This window comes from Xiphophorus couchianus, chromosome 3, assembly GCF_001444195.1.
Source record: "Xiphophorus couchianus chromosome 3, X_couchianus-1.0, whole genome shotgun sequence".
In the NCBI taxonomy this organism is placed as follows: Eukaryota; Metazoa; Chordata; class Actinopteri; order Cyprinodontiformes; family Poeciliidae; genus Xiphophorus; species Xiphophorus couchianus.
The window spans coordinates 5,097,947-5,117,125 of record NC_040230.1 but is presented as its reverse complement, the minus strand read 5'-3'; the positions used below and the strand labels follow the sequence as shown (position 1 = coordinate 5,117,125).

Sequence of the window (19,179 nt, the reverse complement as noted above, 5' to 3'; positions counted from 1 at the left end):
TAAGTCACATTTGGCGGGCACTGTGTCGTTACCTAGCAACCCCAGGCAAACACAGCCCTACTACCTAGCAAACCAAGCAGAACTCCAGCATGTTTGGTCAGATGTTTTTCCCACTGTATGCATTGTACAATGGCTGCTGGAAAAGTCAACTGTTTCGTTGTTGTCTTACCATCCAGAAACCACTTGCTGCATTCTTGTTAAACTTCAGATATTCCCACAATACTGTTTTTAATTTTTGTTCAGATTATCTCTTCCAGACCTTTTTCTGAGAACAAAGTCTTCCTCCTTCTCAAAATCCCATGAAACTTTAACATTTTTAGTCTATTTCTTATTGTACATGCATTGACCTACATAAGATCATTGCAGGAGCCTGCTGAAGGTCCTGTGATGATAATTTAGGGCTTTTAAAGACTTATTGTGCCATTGTGCAATCTGATCTCACATTCTTCTACCACATCCTAGTACTGCCTTTATTTATTTCTCACCATAAACTGCACTTTGTCAAATGATATTTTGCAGAAAATGATTATTTTCTTTAGTTCCCCCAGTGTTCCTAAAATTGATATTGATCCAAACATGTAAACAAAACAAACAAAAAACAAGTTTGCTTTCATACTGTCTTCTCCTTCAAGGAAGCTTTTGATTTATGTTGCATTGCTAATAGATAGAAGGAATTTATCTTTGAGAGCAATTAATTTAGCTCAATAACTGTGAAATGCTGTTTGATGAATGCTGCTACATTGCTGCTCTGGCTGCTAAGAGTTTCCTGAAAGCTTCTCACTGCAAACAAAATTTTATATGTGTTCATCATAATTATGTGCAGGGCTACAAGATTTTAGAAAATCTTGCAATGGGGATAATAAGTGTAAATATCCTGATGCTATGCAATATGGACTGGTATATTTGCATATTTACTTTTTCCTCTCTTCCTGATCATTTTTTCAATCATTCTGTGACCTTTAACCTTTTGAGTAATGTTATTAGTGTCTGCTGCGAGCACCTGCTTCTCCAAGTAGTCCTTTGCGATATAACTTTTACGGCCGTGGATATTGTGATGATGATATGTGATATATTGCAATATATTGCGATATGTTGTGGCAGCCCTGGTTGCTGCCACAATATATCGCAATATACTAATCAAGATTTGCTAATCTTGAGCAAATATTAGCTCAAGATTAAGGGAACGTAATATCAGATAATGTCCTATTATTTCTTGCCTTGTTTTAATTTAAAATGTAAAAAATAAGCCATTTTTTTCTACTTTTTAAATTTAAAAGCAGGTAACATTTTATTGTCAGTGTGTTGCATCACAGATAAATGTTTATTTCTGTTTTATCATTTCTCATGTTGAGCTGTCTAACTGATGCTGCTTTTGTGCCCCCATTCTTCTTATGCTTTTCTTCCCGTCTTTCTCACTGTATGATCTCTTACCTCTTGTTGCTCCACAACCTGCATATTGTTTTTCTGTTTGAGTCTTTCTTGCCATTTCATTCTTGTATTCGTCCATGTCATCTCTCCTCAATAACAAACCTTCTTCACCGTCCTGTAACTCATTCTGTTTCTTTTCCGAATTTCTTGAGTTTTTCTCTAAAACATCCCACATGCTCCTTTATGTTTATGTTTCTCCTACTGCTTTACCTCAAATCTCTTAAATTTTCCTTTTTCTCTGTTTTTTGGTTTCTCCCTCCATTCGACCCTTTCCACCCCGCTGGCGCCCAGCAGTAAGTACCGGCCTTCATCGGAGCAGCACAATGATAATTTCTCGCTGTCCACCATCGCTGAGGGCTCCCACCCAAATGTAAGGAAACTGTGCGACACCCCTCCTAACGTCCCTCATGCCCGTGCATTGGCTTACTATGATAACATTATCTGTCAGGTAACGTGGTTCTCGCCTCACTCTCTTTCACCCCTCTTCTGCATCTCCCTCCCAACCTGAATCCTGCTCGGGCCCTCGGCTTCCCCGCAAAATGCATGGGCATGAGTATTCTCCGATACTCTGAGGTGTTATAAGCTTAAAGGATAGAGGACTGGCGGGGCCCAAGTGCCAGGATCAATAGTGAGAGATTTCTTTAATGATGCAGGAAATCAAAACTCAAACAGGACCAGAGGGATTGTGATTAGAAGCCCAGTGGTTATCAGTCTCTGAACGCAAATTTTTGTTTCAGTTTTTATGTTTATTTTTTTAATATTTCTGGTTTTGAAAAGCCTAGTTTTTCAAAGGGATGCAATAGTTAGATTTTTTTAACTTGGAGATTTCCCGAGATCTACCAACAGTGATTGAAATCTGAATTTCAATCCTTTACCAACTTAACAAAACATGCCTAACGTTCCTACAGATTGCATCATCTGGATTGCATCATTATTGGCAAAAGGTGTTTTGTTAAGAGGAATCTGGTGTTGAATAGAGAAAGAATGAAAATCAAATTTCTTTTCCAGATATAAAAGTCTGTCCGAAAGGCTGCCATAGCGTGTAAACAAAGAGATAAATACCCACAAAGTTTTAGAGTTATAACATTTTTATCTTGCTTGGTTTTATTTTTAGTTCTCTGCAGCCATGAAAATATTCTCTTCTGAGTTTAGTTTCCACAAAAGACCAAGCACAACGTAGCTTGGTGCTGTGGTTGGATGATGCTACAAACACAGCCAGGGGGTTAGGGCTTAACCCCCCCCCCTGAAACCAAGCTAGCTCAAGTCTTAAAGATTTTTTGTTACAATTTGACCATTTTAGGACAGAAAAAACATCCTTGCAGTGAGCCCTGCCTGTTCTCTGTCCTTCTAACCTGCTCTCTCTCTTATCACCTCTTTGCATCTGTATTTTATGTCATGGCATGTCTGCTCTGTCGCTTATATGCGCCACCTAGTGGCTATGTCAGCCTCCGCAGCTCCTCTTGTTTACTTTTTTTATTTTTAAATGTCTTCATGACTTGTTTATCCTGAAGGTATATAGAGAAAGAGGGAAAGATGAAAAATACTAAAAAAATAATTTATTCTGGGTTTATGGGTCGAAGGAGTCGCATCACAACAGGTAAGCTAAAAGTGTTGGGTTTTTGAGAAAAATAGTGGCGGTTATCAGGATAAACATCTGGGATGCAACACCTCCCTGCTGCCTGAAGGTGGCAGCAGAGCTGACAGGTGTCTCACTAACTTAAGCATGGGTAGTTAGTTTGCGCTAACACCAAAGTTGTAGCAGCATGGGTTGCTGTAGTGCTACAACTGAGATTTTTTATTTTTTTTTTACTTTAGCTAAAATTTAATTTATTTTCAGTATGTGGTACCACCCTCTCACAGCTCTTTCAGTAGTTTGTTCGCCTCTTTAAGTGGCAGGCTGTAGACTTTGAACTTGGCTTCTTTACTAAGTATACATGTAGTTTCTTTTCATGCAGATGAGTCCCACCAATTCATTCTAAATACAAGTGCAAGTCATTTCTTTCTCTCTAATGAACATTAAATGCCAAAACACAAGATAAAAAAACAAAAATCCATCATCACTTTCTAACAATATCTTTAAAATCCCTTGCCATTCACTGGATTGAATAGTACTTGTCGTATACAGATGGGTTTCATTGTGAGCTCCTGAAGGTACACTATGAAGTATTTTTGAGATTCATGCCTTGAATAATTCTGGTGCTTATATAGTAAGCCTTTACAATACAATGTTACTAAAACAAGTATGGCTGTCAACTGCGTACCTTACAAAATTGGACAAACTGCGGTTTGCAACAGTTTACTGAAGAAAGATTTATCTTTTACTAAGCTTTTTTATAGATCTTTCTGCAATTTACCAGCGAGCAACAAGCTGAGTTTTTCTGTCTGTCATTAAGAAATGTGCTGATCTCCTAAAAGCAGTGGATGTGGTGACCAATCCAACACTGACTGCTAACTTGTATTTAATTTGAGATAGTCACATAATATTAATTTTGTGGAGTCTACATAATGTGAAAAGATGTCACATATATTCTAAAGATAGCCTGCTCCATGGAAATCAACTCATTCAGTGTTATTGGTTTCCATTTCTTGCTTTTTATCTGGTTTTCTGTCCATTAACTAATTTTGAGTCTGTGGAATCTGGGGCAAGTATAAATGTGTGATTGTGATAAACAATCACATCATGATGTAGTAGAAATAAAAAAAAATACTGCCACCTGCAGGTGGGAGTTAGCACCCAATGCTTTTAACTATTTTTTGCAGAAAATTTGCAGTAAATTCACAAATATGCATTAGAGAAAAAAAACCCATTGTCTATTGATTTTATGTGAATTTCTGTGTCTCTTCAAAATAAATGTTGATGAGCTAGAAACAGTTTATAGTTTCAAGAGCTAAAGTATATTCAGTAGCACAGCATCACATTCAGATTGACTCCCAACCCTGCTTTTAGATCAGTTTAGTAATCCTGTTATTACTGCAGAAGGCTCTGGCATTACTGATATATTCTAGGGGGAATAAATTCTCTCCAGCTCTACAACAAATTAAGTATCCTCAACTACTATTCAACACAGTTTTAAGCCAAAAATGAGCACTAAACACATCATTTCACAATTAAACCATAAATACTCCCTAAAATCAAATTCACCAAAAACTAACAACTCCATGTCTGTGCATCTATGGTCTAGAACCTCATCGGAAATGACCAAACCTGTGGGTGCTGCGTTAGTTCATACTAACAGCCAAGCAGCACCGCAAAGTCTGTGCAGGAACAATTCTGAATCCAGCTGGGAATAACAGCTGACATCGGACAGGAAGTCCAGTTACTCCTGCTTTTGGTCTCTGTCTCCAACGCTCAAACTCTATTTTATCTCTGTCTCTTCCTGTCTCCTTCTTAATCTCTTTTAATTGTCTCTGATCCTTTGGGTCTCTGACTCTTTTTCCTCCTTTTTACTGTCCACTTCAAACTCTGTCTTTCTCCGTTCTCCCCCTATCTGTCTTTCTTCTGAGGATGGCTTGTATGGTTGTTTTTGAGGAATATAACCCTTTGCCCCGTCCCCCTCCCCTCAGAAAACCATGAGCAGATACACCTGGGAGTGTAAGACCAAAGAGGAGTCCGACTGTGAGGTAAGACCAAATTTCAGACAGTCCCGAACCTCTGTCACCCTCCCAAACAGCTCTCTCATTGTTACTGTGGCCCTGTCAGTCACCCCTCTCAACTGATTAGTCCAAACCTCAGTCCATCTGGACAAATACAGACAAACCAAAGTGTTTTAGACAAAACGTTGAAAGTCTTGAACTGAGAAGAGTATATGAAACAAAACAGCAACCATTAGTTCTACTGCAGAAAGCACAGAAGTACTCACTGGTTTTTTGGTAATGTTATTTGTAACATGTTATTTTGATTTTGATACACAATAAACACCTGCTGAATGTAGTTTTAATTTTCAAGTGAATGTGCAACCGTTTTATCACCATAGTCTGATGCAATTATTACAAGTAAGATAAAAAGACAGAGACAGACAGATAGATACTGTAGATGACATTTAACTTTAACTCAGGCTTAAACATTGGCAAAGAAACATTTGACCTCATCACCGGTCCAATCCAAACACAAAAACACATGCTGATCCTCGATTGGAAGAAAACAGCCTGTCACAAAAAAAACCTGTTTACTGAGAAGGTGAATGCAAGGTCCTTGTTTTCTGTGGCAGTTATTTCTCTGCTGTAATTGAAAGCTTTGTGTTTCATTCATGGTGGTGGATTGAACCCACTTGTCCCCAATCTTCCCCTCGAAGTAATTCAGCCGAGTGCAGCCGTATCCTTCCCCCTGCAGCAAATGGTGGAGGGGAATTGTTTTCTGTCAACAGTAAATAAATTCAGCACAGGAAATACATTTCCCAGGCAGAGTCGGCAGTAATTTCTAAGAGGGTTTCCATCGACTGTATTGGCTTTCGTTGACTTATCACAACTGAGCTGACCTGAGGTTTTCAGCAGAATTAAGCGATTTAAATCATTCTAAACTACTTTGTTACTCTCAAAGACAGGAGTCCATGTAAAGCTACAAACAATAATCAGTCCTGGATCATGTTGTGCCATTCAAACAATCACAAATCCTTTAATAAAGAAAGACAGACCTGCTTAATCTTATACACAGAGAGGCAAACATTTAGTCTGTAAATGCAAATAAGAAACATTATTACAGTGAATTTTAGTACACATACATGGGTTGATTCACATTAGTGACAACCACACAAAAACTTCATCCAGACTTAGCCAACACAGCCTTAAACAGAAGACTACTTTATAAAATATTTATTATCAATTTCAGGAGGTTTTCACATTGTAAATATGGAGCAATATCTTTTCCATCAATCACAGTGTGACTCATAAATTAAAAACACTGACAAAGGTGTTTAGCGAAATCAGTTCTGGTATGACCAACTGGAGAGCACATGCAGTAAATTACACCATAAGCATTTTGTTTGCTTTGAAAAGATAACCAGTTATTGGTGCAAATCCTTCTGTGATGGCAAAGCAAAAGTAAACCTTACCAGAAAAACACGGTTTGTTTTCATAATGCAGCAAATGGAAATGATGACTGCAGAGAGTAAATGTGCAGAGTTTTAGCAAAAATAATATTAACTAAATTAATCCAGTAAGCAATTAATGCTTAAATCAGTCATTAAAATCATGTTTCTATGGGTTTAATTTGAGTCAAATACCAACTGAAAGCAGATATATCATAAATTGTTCTCTATTTTGTAATCAAATATGGACCAATTTGTAATTTGAAGCTACATTTTGCAACAACAAAGTTTTCTTAAATTGAACATGAACTTGATCGCTTTCGTTGGTGTAGAATTGCAAGCAAATAGGAATTATATATGTTATTATATCTTTCTTTAATGAGAAGGACCAAGTAGCATCATAATGGAAATCCATTCCATTTATTTCCAAATTGTTCAACAGTGTGCAGTGTTACTATAAAAATAAAGTCATAACAAATAAAAAAAAACAAATGACAAGTTTTATATATTATTTTATTTTTCTACTAATTCTCGCTTGGTTGCCATGTCCAGTTTTAGCCTTTAGGGGTCACTGTGTCACACAAAAAATCAGAACAACAACAGCAAAACTCAGGACAGTTATTGATCAAATCACACATCAAGAGAAACTATATTGTGATCATAGCTTCCAACTGCTTCTGAACAGTTTTAATAGAAAGGAACTGTAGCCAAACACTTTGAAGTACTTAAGCATTGCTATTTTAAATGTCAAATGTTTGGAACATTAGGATTGGTTAAGATTAAGATTCTACGGGATTCTATGGGAACATTAAGATTCTACTTGTAATATTATTGGATAAATTCGGACAGTCCATAATATCGTAATATGATTATTTGGAAACTGTGCTAGGGATTCTGGGATATCATTTAGACCTATTTGGTAAAGAGCCTTTTGATAACTGTATGTCAGCTGAGGAAACAAACATCTTTCATTTTGTAGCATCTGTTAAATTCACAACCTGGTGGACATTAATCAGTACAAATGTCCTTAAATATTTCATTAACGCCCCAGAAAAAGCAACAGTTGAATAAACCTTAGAAAATACATGAGTAAGTAGTCCAAACTCATACCAACTCAACTAAATAATGCCATCATTAATCAACCTGAAATCTGTCTCCTCTTGCCTATGATGCATTGTACGGGGAACAGAATACCATCCTAGCTAAAAGAAGGACATCAAGAACCGTCCATGTGCCTCCATCATCATCCTCATCATCAGAACCCTGTTTATATCTGTTCCCACTCCCCCCCAAAAGTTTATTCCCACACAAAAGTCCTCGTGACTCTGTGCCCCCACCCACTGCCCGCACCCCTCCACCCATGCACAACAACAATGAAATCCAACAAACACAAACATTTTCCAGTTTCATGCTGACGGGAGGACAGAGGGCCCCTATCCCGTAACCATGGAAGTGACATACCCACACGTCCTGCCTGAAGTTACTATCTAGGCCAACAGCCATCGGGTAAATCCTCTCACTGCTCTTCCTCTCTGAAAGTACCATTGAGTTCAAATGCAAACATTCAATTAGGGAGTGTTTGCAAGTGGCACAGGCCTCCGGGTCTGGACTTTAATGCGTGTGTGAACAAGAGAGCATCTATATCTGGCCATACTCTGCTTGTGTGTATGTTTGCGTGTGCGTGTGTATGTGTGGGCGGGTATTCTTCAGTGTGGTTCCCATTGTGACAAAGAGGTGCAGACTGACACCCTGGGAAGCCTCGGTGCAGCCAAGTCGATAAAGCCATGCAAAATTAATGAGGCTAAGAGGATGGAAAACAGAGCTCCAATGGACTCTATAATCAATTTTTCCCCTCAGACCTTAATTAAATGCAGATGACTTAAACTGAAACAACTGTGGCACAATGTTTGTTTTTTCCTCCTACAGCCACTGCTTGGGTATGTATGATGGTGGTGCACATTGAAAATAAGCTTGGTAGACAGTTTTTATTTTTGAAATGATAAAAGGACAGCAGAGACTGAAGGTGTTCTGCATGAGCGATATTCACTGTTTATGGGAGGTGCATTGTTTTTTTCTTGCATGTGGATGTGCATGTGCTTCCTGGGTTGCCTGGTGGGGGGTAAAGGGAGCTGGGATTGCTGTCACTCATGCAGCTCACCACAGAGTATTTCCACCGATAGACAACATGCCAGCCAAGCATGGTGATTTTTAAACAGTTGATCATTCAGAACAATAAATTTTCTGCTATTGTAAATTATTTCTGACATCTGTTTTTTTTTTGTTTGGGTTCTTTTTTGTCAATTGCTCCATAGCTGCAACATTTAAAAACTCGTTTTTTTGTTTAATATGGTAACAAATTGGAGGCTGTGCATCACCAAAGCAAAATGTTTTGTTCAGATTTCTCTTTATCCTCTGTTGATGAGAATGCATTTAATAATTCATTAAAGAATGACTTCTCCAAACATAATAAAATACCATAAGAAAATGCTCAAATGCTCAGAAATGTCAGTGAAACAAATGTGTGCAGATTTTGTAATGAAAGTGAACTTTTTTCAGTAAGTGTTTTAAATCTAAAATAATTTGATTTTGACTTGAATCAAGAGGTTAAATAGAAGTGGTATTGATGATGTCATTAATAGGTTTCCATTTACATCTTAATTTGATTTAGCTGACTGTACCTTAAATGTGTAATTCTTTACTAAATTGTGTAGTCTCAATATCTTTTTGGATTTGTTATATAAGGAAAGAGTGTTATTTATAACATTAACACTGCAGGCCACATTTATTTTTATAAAAATACATAGATATCTTTTTAAAATTCAAATAAAAGAGTTGACGCCACATGAGTGCTCAGATTGTACATCAATTTTTATGCCGTGTTGTAAGTGGGATTTTCTGGTCCATGCATCCTTATCTGTTTTTAAATCTTAATTTTATGTAATTATTACAGTAGTTTGAACAACTAAAAATATAAATAGCTAATAATAGTAATTGAAGCATCTAAGTCTTAAAAATAAGACTTGGCTTAAACTTGTTTCCCAAATACTTGGGTACTTTAGAATACCTTTAAGGCTGTGTAAGTTAAATTTAAGTTGGTTTTCAGCACATTCTTTTTTATTTTGCTTTTCAGATTTTACATTTTCTCATCTCAGTTATTTCCTTTATCAATGTTTCTTTCCAACTTGAGCTCTCTAAGTTTAAAGTGAATTTGGTTTATTGGGTCAGTTCTGAATAGAGCAAGAAGCTGGTTCAAGAACTGCAACCTTACAAAAGGTGTAAAATCTCCAAAAGAGAAAGTTACTACAAACAACCAGGGTCAGAGTCCCAGCTGAACATGAATGCTTATTCAGTTTAAGCCATCCTAACGGTGCTTTTATCCCCCATCCCTCCACTACTACCCATTCTTGTGTAGGATGATCCTCATTCCCAGAACAAGCTGGAAGACCCGGTGAAGGCTCCGCCCAAAGAGGACGACTCCCTCAACATCCACAACTCTCTGACCCCCAAACACGAGAACCACAAGGTCCTGGGCGAGGAGAACTCCTCGGAGGTAAACTCACTGCAGAACAACATGATGTGAATCAAAACAAAACGCAAAACAGCCCCCAGCAACTTGACAACAAAACACAGAAAACGACACAATGTGTCGGCAACGGGAAGATGCAAATCCCCTCTCCCGCTCCCCTGCTTTCGGGTCGCCCGCTGCCGAACGCGCCTAACTGGTCAACCAACCAACCAACCAGCCAACACACCAGCCAACCAACTCAGTCTACAACTGTCTCCGACACGGCACCACTGCCACGAGCAGCCTTCAGTTGCTGCAAATAATAATAAAAAAAAACATACACCAACTCTGCCGCCGTCACTGCCCCAGCTGAAAAATGCCCCCATTCCAATCTGCTTCACCCAAAGCCCCTCTATCCTCTACATTCAGCCAAGCCCCTGTTTCGCAGCCCCTCCCCTTCTTGTTGCTTTCACTTTCTCCTCTGTATCATATCTGCACACATGCGCACACAGACATTAGAAGCATACATACTGTGAAAAGCTCCGAGACATAGACACGCTTTCATGTGAACACCGTCACACTCACCTTCCCTTTTCTCTGCCTGCATTGGTGTATTTTGTAAAAAGAAAGAAATCATACAGAAGTTTAAAACGTGCAGAAAAAGTTGTTGTAAAAAAAAAATTAACTACTGAGAGGTTTTGATGTTTGTCTGACTAATCCAGTGAGTATGTATAAATATTGGAAAAAAAAATATTGCTCGGATTGATTTAAAAAAAAAAAAACAACACAATGTGTCTTGGTTTTCATTGATGTGATTTCTAATCCTTTGATGTACTTGTTTTTTTTTTGTACTTTTTTGGGACTTCAAACAGAGAATAAACAAATGAAACTCAGACAGTTGTTGAAATAAACCTTTTTAACATGACCTCTCTGAATCCTGTGTTTTCCTCCGTGTCGCCTCCCCTTTTCTCCTTCCCTTTAAATCCAACGCTTTCTGCATGGCTTTGAACACAGCTTCTTAAGTCCTTGTCCTACGTTTGCTTTAGTGTCTGCACAAAAACAGCCAGAGTTAAACCTTTCATTACCAAAGATACAGCTTATTGTGTTTTTATTCAGACTTCAACACAAGCAAAATATTCCTGTTTATTTCTAGGTTATATTTTACCACAGTCGTCATGTTTTTGTAATTCCTATACAAATAATTATTTTAGTATCGATTATTATATCGATTATTCAGATGGTTAATCAGATAAAAATATTGGCACATTGTCCAGATTTTTCATTTAACCTCTTAAACCTTTTCAAACTTTATTAGAGATGCAAATAAAAAATTCCAAACCTTTTTTAAAATAAGAAAAATAAACTCAACTGGGTGTTTTGGGTAAGACGTATTTACACACAAAGGTGTTTTTATCTTAAACGCAAAATGTAGATATATTTTGTTCAGGTTTGGCATCACGAAGACCAAAGTACACATCAAATAGACATTTTTTATATTTGTTTGTCACGTAAAATCACAATCAAATACAATGAATTGTCTAATTAGAATACGACAGAATGAGAGAAAGTTAAAGTGGCACGATTAGATTTGCAAGGCACTGTAAGGGCAAAATAGAGTGGCCAAAGTGGAGTACCAAGAGAAAACCCAGATTTTGACATTTCCACATTTTAAAGTAACTAAAATGTGGAATTGGGCTCAACTCCACCTGTCTCTTTAGCATTCCTGTGACTGTCAGATATCATGTAAATGTAACTTTGGGCACAAATAGTGAAATTCCTTAAGCAGTGACAAACACTGGTTACACACCAAAGTGCTAGAAAAAAAAATTTCAGCAGTTTTCTGTGTATATAGAATGTGACTTTGTTGTTGGAAAAAAGAAAATTAAATGTTTCAATGAAATATCTAAAGGTTTAGCTTATAGGTAATGTAACCTGATTTGGAAAGTATTTGGCTTACTGATCATTTCTTGTCCTTGGTGGAATTAAAATGTGATATCACTCTATAAATCTGACTGCCTTACCAATTTGTTCATTTTCCACAAAGGTTATCTTGGTCAAAGTTGTAGAATTTGGTAATATTGAGAACTTGAACTGTTCCAAACAACAGGGGGTTAAATGTGACACCAGCTCTAGTATTATAGTCTGCTAGTTATGCACTGTAAAGATACATAGCTCACATGGAAAGGGTAAAAATGAAGATGCGTTCTGTGAGGTAAGAATCTTAAGATCCATTCATAGGGCTAATGTTTTTTAATACTACAAAATGGACCAGCAATTCCAATAAAATTGGAGCAGTGTGCCATAAAAACAGTCCTCTAAAAGGTGAATTGTTTTAGACTGAGACAGCAGAAAGTTTTAAAAAACTATTCAAATTGATCCTAAGAAAGTTTTGATGTCTTGTCAGTGTTAATACAAACTCTGTGCTGATAGTCCCTCAGAAAAATATGAAAATAAAAGGTCAGTTAGCTGATGCTGTGATTGTGAGATCTACCATTGGCAAAGTCTTTACTCTTCAAGAAATTCTCCTCACTGCTCATAAATCATGACAAGAAACACCAGGAACCAGTCTGCTGCTTCTGCATGCTTCATGCCTCTGGAGACGCTTTCGCTGTTTCCAGCTGGATACACTCTGGCTGACACACTTGTGCTTGCAAATAAAAGCTATTTCAGGTGCAAATTTGATGTATAAACAGAATTAGATGAAAAATACATTTATGACTGACACATTTTTGCAATCTTGTAAAGTCACTATATGGTACACTGCAGTTTTTATAGACGTAAGTTACGAACTTGAGTACCAGTTCCAGTTATTTCAAGTGAAAAATATGACTGATCATGTTTAGACAATAAATAATTTATTGTGGAATATCAAATCAAATTCCCCGTATGTCTTATTTTGTAAATCTTGTATTTTTGATCTAATTTTTTACTGATCAACCATAAGATGCTTCTTCAACTTGATTTGAGTCTAGCTCTACTTGTGTGGTTGTCTAAACATGATTTGGAATAAAATACCTAAAAGAATTTCTAAACCAAGTCTTAAATATTGATTAAAAACAGTCAAATCCAGTCTAAATCCTGGCTGAGTTCATTCAAGTCTCAAATCCAAGATAAGCTGAGGTCAGCCATCAAGAACTTCAAGTTATTTTAATATAAATTCTTATTTAACAGCTTTTTATTTGGACATTATTTTTTAAGGCACATTGTTTTAGCACCATGGTCACCAGACTTACCAATGTACCAAGTAATTTTGAGTCAGAGCTATTTTAGGCTGAATTGCCTCCAATGTGCTAATTTCCAGAGGCTAAGTTTCAAGTTTATGTTTCAACTTCAAAGACAATTCCCTGTCCCTTTAAAAATGCTCCTTAACTCACAAATTGGCTCCCACAAACACATGCACATTCTTCCAGAGCTGATAAACAGTAATGAATGTGTCTCGCCTGAAGCCTTTTGTTGGATTTCTCCTTTGGTTCTGCGTGAAAGTAACGGCTTGAACAACAGCATTGTGGCGGATTCTTCCCAGGGTGGAGGAGTAATGGGTGAAGGGTGGGGGAAGGTCCGGGTGCCCTTCCTTTTCTTCAGATAAATAGACAGGGGGTTCAGAGAGCATTTCAGCCTCCAAAAGGTAAAATAAAAGACTTTTTATGAATAAAGAATAGCAAACAGCAGTATGCTGGTTTCAGAAACAGCAACAGCAGTGATTATCATCCTCTTTATTCCTTGCAGCCTGTTACTCAAACACATACACACAAAAATACATATTTGTGAAGCTGGGACATGACTGCCCACGTTGAAATACACACATAACAACACTAAAAGAGAGTTGACTGAATTGAAATGAGCGACGCTAGACGTACCGCAGGACACCATGACAACAAGTGGGCATTATGTTACCAACAGAGAGAAGTGAAGCAGCGTGAGGGTGGCACTGTCGTCTCTCTGAAAGCAACAAAGAGAGACTGAATCCCTGTGTGCTTTTAGTCTTTTAGTTTTCATCTAGAATATTATAAAAGTGTTTCAAACCATCTTATCACAAATTATGAAATATTGAAACAAACCAACCAACAACTTTGGGAAAGAAGTGAGTTATAGAGGTGACCAAGAATATAATGGCCACTTATAGGCAGAACTCCGGTGTTCCCTTGTGGAAATAGGACAACCATCAATAATTGCTAATCAAATTCATCAATTAGGTCTTTATTTTAGTATGACCAGATGAAAGTCACTTCTCACAACAGGAGCTATAACACATAGCAGCCCACTAGACTTTAAGCAAACCCTTGGAGAGCTTCAGACCAGAATAAATAAAATGTTCTGGTTTAATGGAGAATCCACACCAAATTTTGCATCATGTTAAACACTGTTAAACACAGTGGTGGGGGAATCAATCAGGTTGTAGGGATGTTTTTTTGTAATTGGGACTGAGCAGCTGGTCTGCATAGATGTTGACATGAAGACTGCCAAATACTGTATGTAGAGACTCTTAAAGGAAACCTACTGTAGAGTGCTCTATAGTAGTAGACAAAAGCAATGATTCATTCTCCAACATGAAGATGAATCAAAACCCACAATCAAGATTGTTGTTTACAGGGCATGCAATTTCCAGTAAGCTTTATCGCCTCCAACTGATTCATTACATACTGTACATCATGAACAAATGTTAGCGATTAGGTAAAGGTTTATAACTTCAACAAAGTCGAACCTCCAGTATGAACCTCCAGCAAACAAGTTTTTCTCAGTAGCCAAGGGTGCGAACCCTCTGTACAAAGCAAAGCATAGAATAAGGGCCTGGCTTTTACTAGGCTACAGCCAAGATAACAAAGAGTGGTTTCAGGAGTAGCTTCATCCAATAAACTTGAAAACTAACTTAGAGCTTATCTGCTTAGCTTGTTTCTCTCCTAGATGAACCAAATGAAGCCCGATAAAGTCCTCGTCCAGGAGGAATGAATGCTGAAAGCCACTGACTCAATGAAACCTGCCGGGTTTCCTCGGCTGAAAACTTTTGGATCAATTTGAATAATAATCTGAATTTGAGTTGACAGAAAACTTCCAAAGCTTTCACACTCTTCATCCCTCTCCTCTTGTTTTCTCTTTCACTTTTCAGCTATCTGTAGGTACTTGAATGCATTTTTAGACATTGGACATCATCACCATGGAAACACAGTGTGAAGCTATAATTTTAAATCCAAACTCTACAACCTCTCTAGTCCTGTGCCTTCAGACACACACAGCCACTCAATTACAAACAGACCGACCAAGCAGATTAAAAGTCTCACAGAGCTTTAGTGCCATCTAGTAATATACTGGAGGCTATCAGAGAATTAAAACCGCTCTCAGCTCCACTTCAGGCTCAACATGGCATCATGCGATCTCCACAGACAGCCTTAATCCGGCTTATCACATACGACTGCCCTCATCATGACTCGGGTTACATTTTAGTTTTTAGTCTCTATGAGAAATATTATCTCATGTAAACCAAATGTTTTTCTTATATTTTCACAGGAACCCACATCTTAAAATGCATCTATCTGGGGCAAAACTGTGCTGAAATGTTCAGAATGTCCTGAATTGTGTCTGGGTTCTGAAATCCATTTTGGGTCACTATACTCTTGTAAATGTGAGAAACTACAACCTCTGATCAAATCATTTTTCAGGAGGGATTAAAGGACAAAATGTCAAAGGGACAGTATTCTCAGCACTTAAATAAACAAATACGTAAATGCCCATTTCTCAAGTGTTTTGAACAGATGTATCCTGTTATTTCTGTAATTCATTTTTTTTCCCCTCAGTTGACTCTTAAATTGCCACATTGACCTCAAGTGTCATTCAGTTTAGTTTTGTTTCCATGCCTATCCATTGCAACACCATTTTTAAAAATAAAAGATGCGGTGTTGGACCAAAGTGTGTAAGAGGGAAACAGGAAAAGAAACAGACATGTTGAAGGCGTGTGAAGATTACATTTTTCTCTGATGCTCAGAGTCGAGCCAGATGGGACCTGGGATTCGGCAGCAGCCAGTGATTGGCTGACGGTGTGGTGGAATGATGCCGTAAGGATGCCAAAGTAGCTGTCGTGATTGGCTAATTCACATAGTAGTCCACACAGGATGAACACACACACACACTCACCCCCACACACCCCTTCATGCATGCAAAATATACACATGTGGGAATTAACCCAAAATGTACAGCATGAAATTGATGTGTGTTTCTGAGTAACCACAGTTATGGTGGAACAGGCCTGTATGTGTGTGTGGTGTGCTTTGCAGATTTGGAGAAAAAAGGCATAAATTGAAACCAAAAGGAACCAGATAAAGCAGTGAAGGGGGCAGCTGGAGAGGATTTTTCTTTTCTGGAACTACCCCCACCTTCACTCCCACGTGATTCTAAATGAATCAGTCTGGCACCGTCTAGTTTACTAATGAGGCTCCTAGGAATGCTGCTGATCAGAACAGGAGCCTCTGGCTTCCATTCTGATGGAAATTTGGTGATATGGTACCAGTTCAGGGCAGAGTAGCCCCAGTTCTCCCAACCTCCTGTATTACATGTCTGCAAGTAACTGGTTTAACTGGTTTAGTAGTAGGGCAGTGATGGCAAAGACTTCAAAAAGCTGAAAGTAACACTATACTGCTCACTTCAGCAGAGATTATTTGCGCTCTTAATTAAGATGATAAAGCTCCTCATAACCACATTCTGTCCTGATATTTTTAGATAAGGATTTTATTATTAATATTCTCCCATCTATGGCTGTAATTCTAAACCTAAAATGTCTTTGTAGAGTATTTTTTTGTGTGTTTTGGACCCATATTGCAACCAAATTAAGCTTACTGAAACATGTAAACAGAAAATCAAGCACTGTATGTGTGGTTACATGACTTAAAATTGTAAATTTTTATACCTTAAATGCTTGAATTAAACCACATTATACAAATTTTTTTTGTTTTGGTACTAATCAGATGATCTGTTCTCTAAAATGCTATTCAGGTATATGAAAATGTGTGCTACTAGACTCCCAAGGCTCTGTTACCTTATAGACTCAAAGTTGCTATGTGTTCTTTTTTATTTGTTCAGTTTTATTTTAGTAAGTGTAGAAGATGTCACAGAAGTGTAACTGACACTCAGCATCATCTTTCAGCTGGAAAATTGAGCCATGGCAGCTTTCAATCAAGTGTAAAATTGACTCTGCAGGTTTAAAATGTGACCCACTAAAACAAAATATCAACAGAAACTACCTGCAATTTCCTCATAATAAAGAATTTAGTACTGAGTCGAGAAATTAATTATCAAAAATAAAAACAAATACAGAACATAAAGGTTTAAAAATATCATGACACTGATCAATTTAAAAAGGGAGAGTGAAAATGTAGTATTTTAGTAGCATTTCATTTACAGAAATTGGTAGGGGCACCAATAACTGTGGCACCTGGGTTTTCAATCTTAACGACTGAATTTTTATGAATTTATCAAACTGAGATTGTGCTTCTGCAATAAAAACTGTATTTATTTTAAGGCTTTTGATGCATCTTTGTCACAGGAGATGTGGAGAGGCTGTGTTTGTTTATCAGTCACATGCATTTGTGTAAATGTGTTACTTTACTGAACCATTCTCCTCCTGCACTGCAAGGTAACCATCGACTTGGAGCTCCACCTCAGCAAGAAGACTGAGTTCAAATCTTCAGGAAGACCTTTGGCAAAATACGATGTCTACCTCTACAGGGTGCCAAAAGCCAAACCCCGTGTTCTAAACGGGCCAAGCACTAAGACTGCAAATGGACCCAGCAGAACAAGGGCCAGAGTTATAAGGTGGGAAGACGACTTGTACCCACCTTCTCCTTGTTGTTCTGTTTGCAGCCCAGTAAGTACTTGTTCACTGCCAGCCTCTGTGTTCAAAGAGCTTCAGCAGACTAAACCTTTGACTATATACAAACTCTGACAAATGAACTAGTTCTACCTCCCCAACGTGGCTGGTTAGTAAAATGTTTTCTGACTGTGTTTCTTGTTGGACTTTAACATAAAGAAAAAAAGAAGCTGCAATGATTCTGGAAAGCTTAGAGCTAGCCATAAAATCAGGACGTTTGTTGATACCGTTGAACAGGACCAAAACAGGATTCTGATAAATTATTGGCACCACAGACAGCTCAAGCTACAGCACATTGCAAACACGCAGACTGATGCGCCATCAAGTGCAGCTCATCTGACTAGTTCTACATGATTGCCTGTTTTAAGTGTTTTCTTTTAAGTGAACTATTCTTAAGAGTGCAAATTGTTGTTTTATACATGTTCCTCCAAAGATGCAAGACAACTGTTGTTTTCTTAGTTATGCTTTATGAATAAATGAACATATTATGAAAATACCTTAGTGAGATTCTGATTTTATTTTAGTCACACCACTACAGGGTTATCATGAACAATCAAGGTCTTCAAGCCTTTCTTCACAGAAGCAAGCAGTTTTCTCCCTTACCTACAGCTGAAAGAGTGGACATTAAAACGAAATTGGTTCTAGATAGTTTCGTCAATTTCTGATGACTGTTGCAGGACATTTTGTGAATATTTTAGTTTGAAGCCCAAATTGTGCTGAAACTAAAATATAGAGCTTTTGTGTATTTACATTCTAAAAGAAATTCGACTCTGATGGGTTTGGCCACATGTTTTATGTACATTTGTATAAACAGGGTTCAATTTCTGTCATGCCTAAAGTGTGCATATTTTCAGTTTACTAGCTGGATTATTTTTATTTTTACTCTCAAATACTGGACTGCTCATATGTTTCACTTATGGTCAGAGAAGGTATAAGGATTAGAATTAATAAAGCAGAAGACATTTTTACAAAATAAATAAATAAATAAATAAATAAAAAATCATTCCATCTGGCTGCAAAAGCACATTTTTGAATGTTTTGTATGTGCAGAGCTGATTATGCGATACTTCAATTATGTTTTCCAAAAGTATTTTTTGTCTTTCACATAGATAAACTACCTGCACAGTCTGAGATGTTTTTCTTTTCTTCTATATGTTGTTACCTTCCAGGTTTTTTATGCCATCTTTTGGGGGCTTTTACACCTGAAATCAACAGTATCATACGATTACTGGATATTTTTATTATTTCATTTTATTTTATTTTCAAGCAGTTCTCTAATAATAGTAATAGCATCAGAGAACTGTCATAAAATAATAGTGCTCATAGTCTTATCTTTAAAATGACAATATGTTAAAAACATGAACATA

At 37.4% G+C, this 19,179-nt stretch overlaps 1 protein-coding gene across 8 annotated transcripts in view; it reads left to right on the top strand.

Moving 5' to 3' along the window:
- The window catches only part of cspg5a (chondroitin sulfate proteoglycan 5a), a 54,161-nt gene extending 43,279 nt beyond the window's left edge, over nt 1-10,882 (top strand). The window contains exons 4-7 of one of the 8 annotated variants that reach the window (XM_028011690.1): nt 1,720-1,798; nt 4,993-5,049; nt 7,857-7,958; nt 9,865-10,017. In XM_028011690.1, the coding sequence (XP_027867491.1) occupies nt 1,720-1,798; nt 4,993-5,049; nt 7,857-7,943 (223 nt within the window). In that variant the 3' untranslated portion in view covers nt 7,944-7,958; nt 9,865-10,017. Of the gene's footprint in view, nt 1-1,719; nt 1,877-4,992; nt 5,050-7,856; nt 7,959-9,864 lie in introns of all 8 variants that reach the window. The other 7 variants (XM_028011697.1, XM_028011666.1, XM_028011672.1 and 4 more) reach the window with 7 other exon arrangements.
- Nucleotides 10,883-19,179: the final 8,297 nt, after the last annotated feature.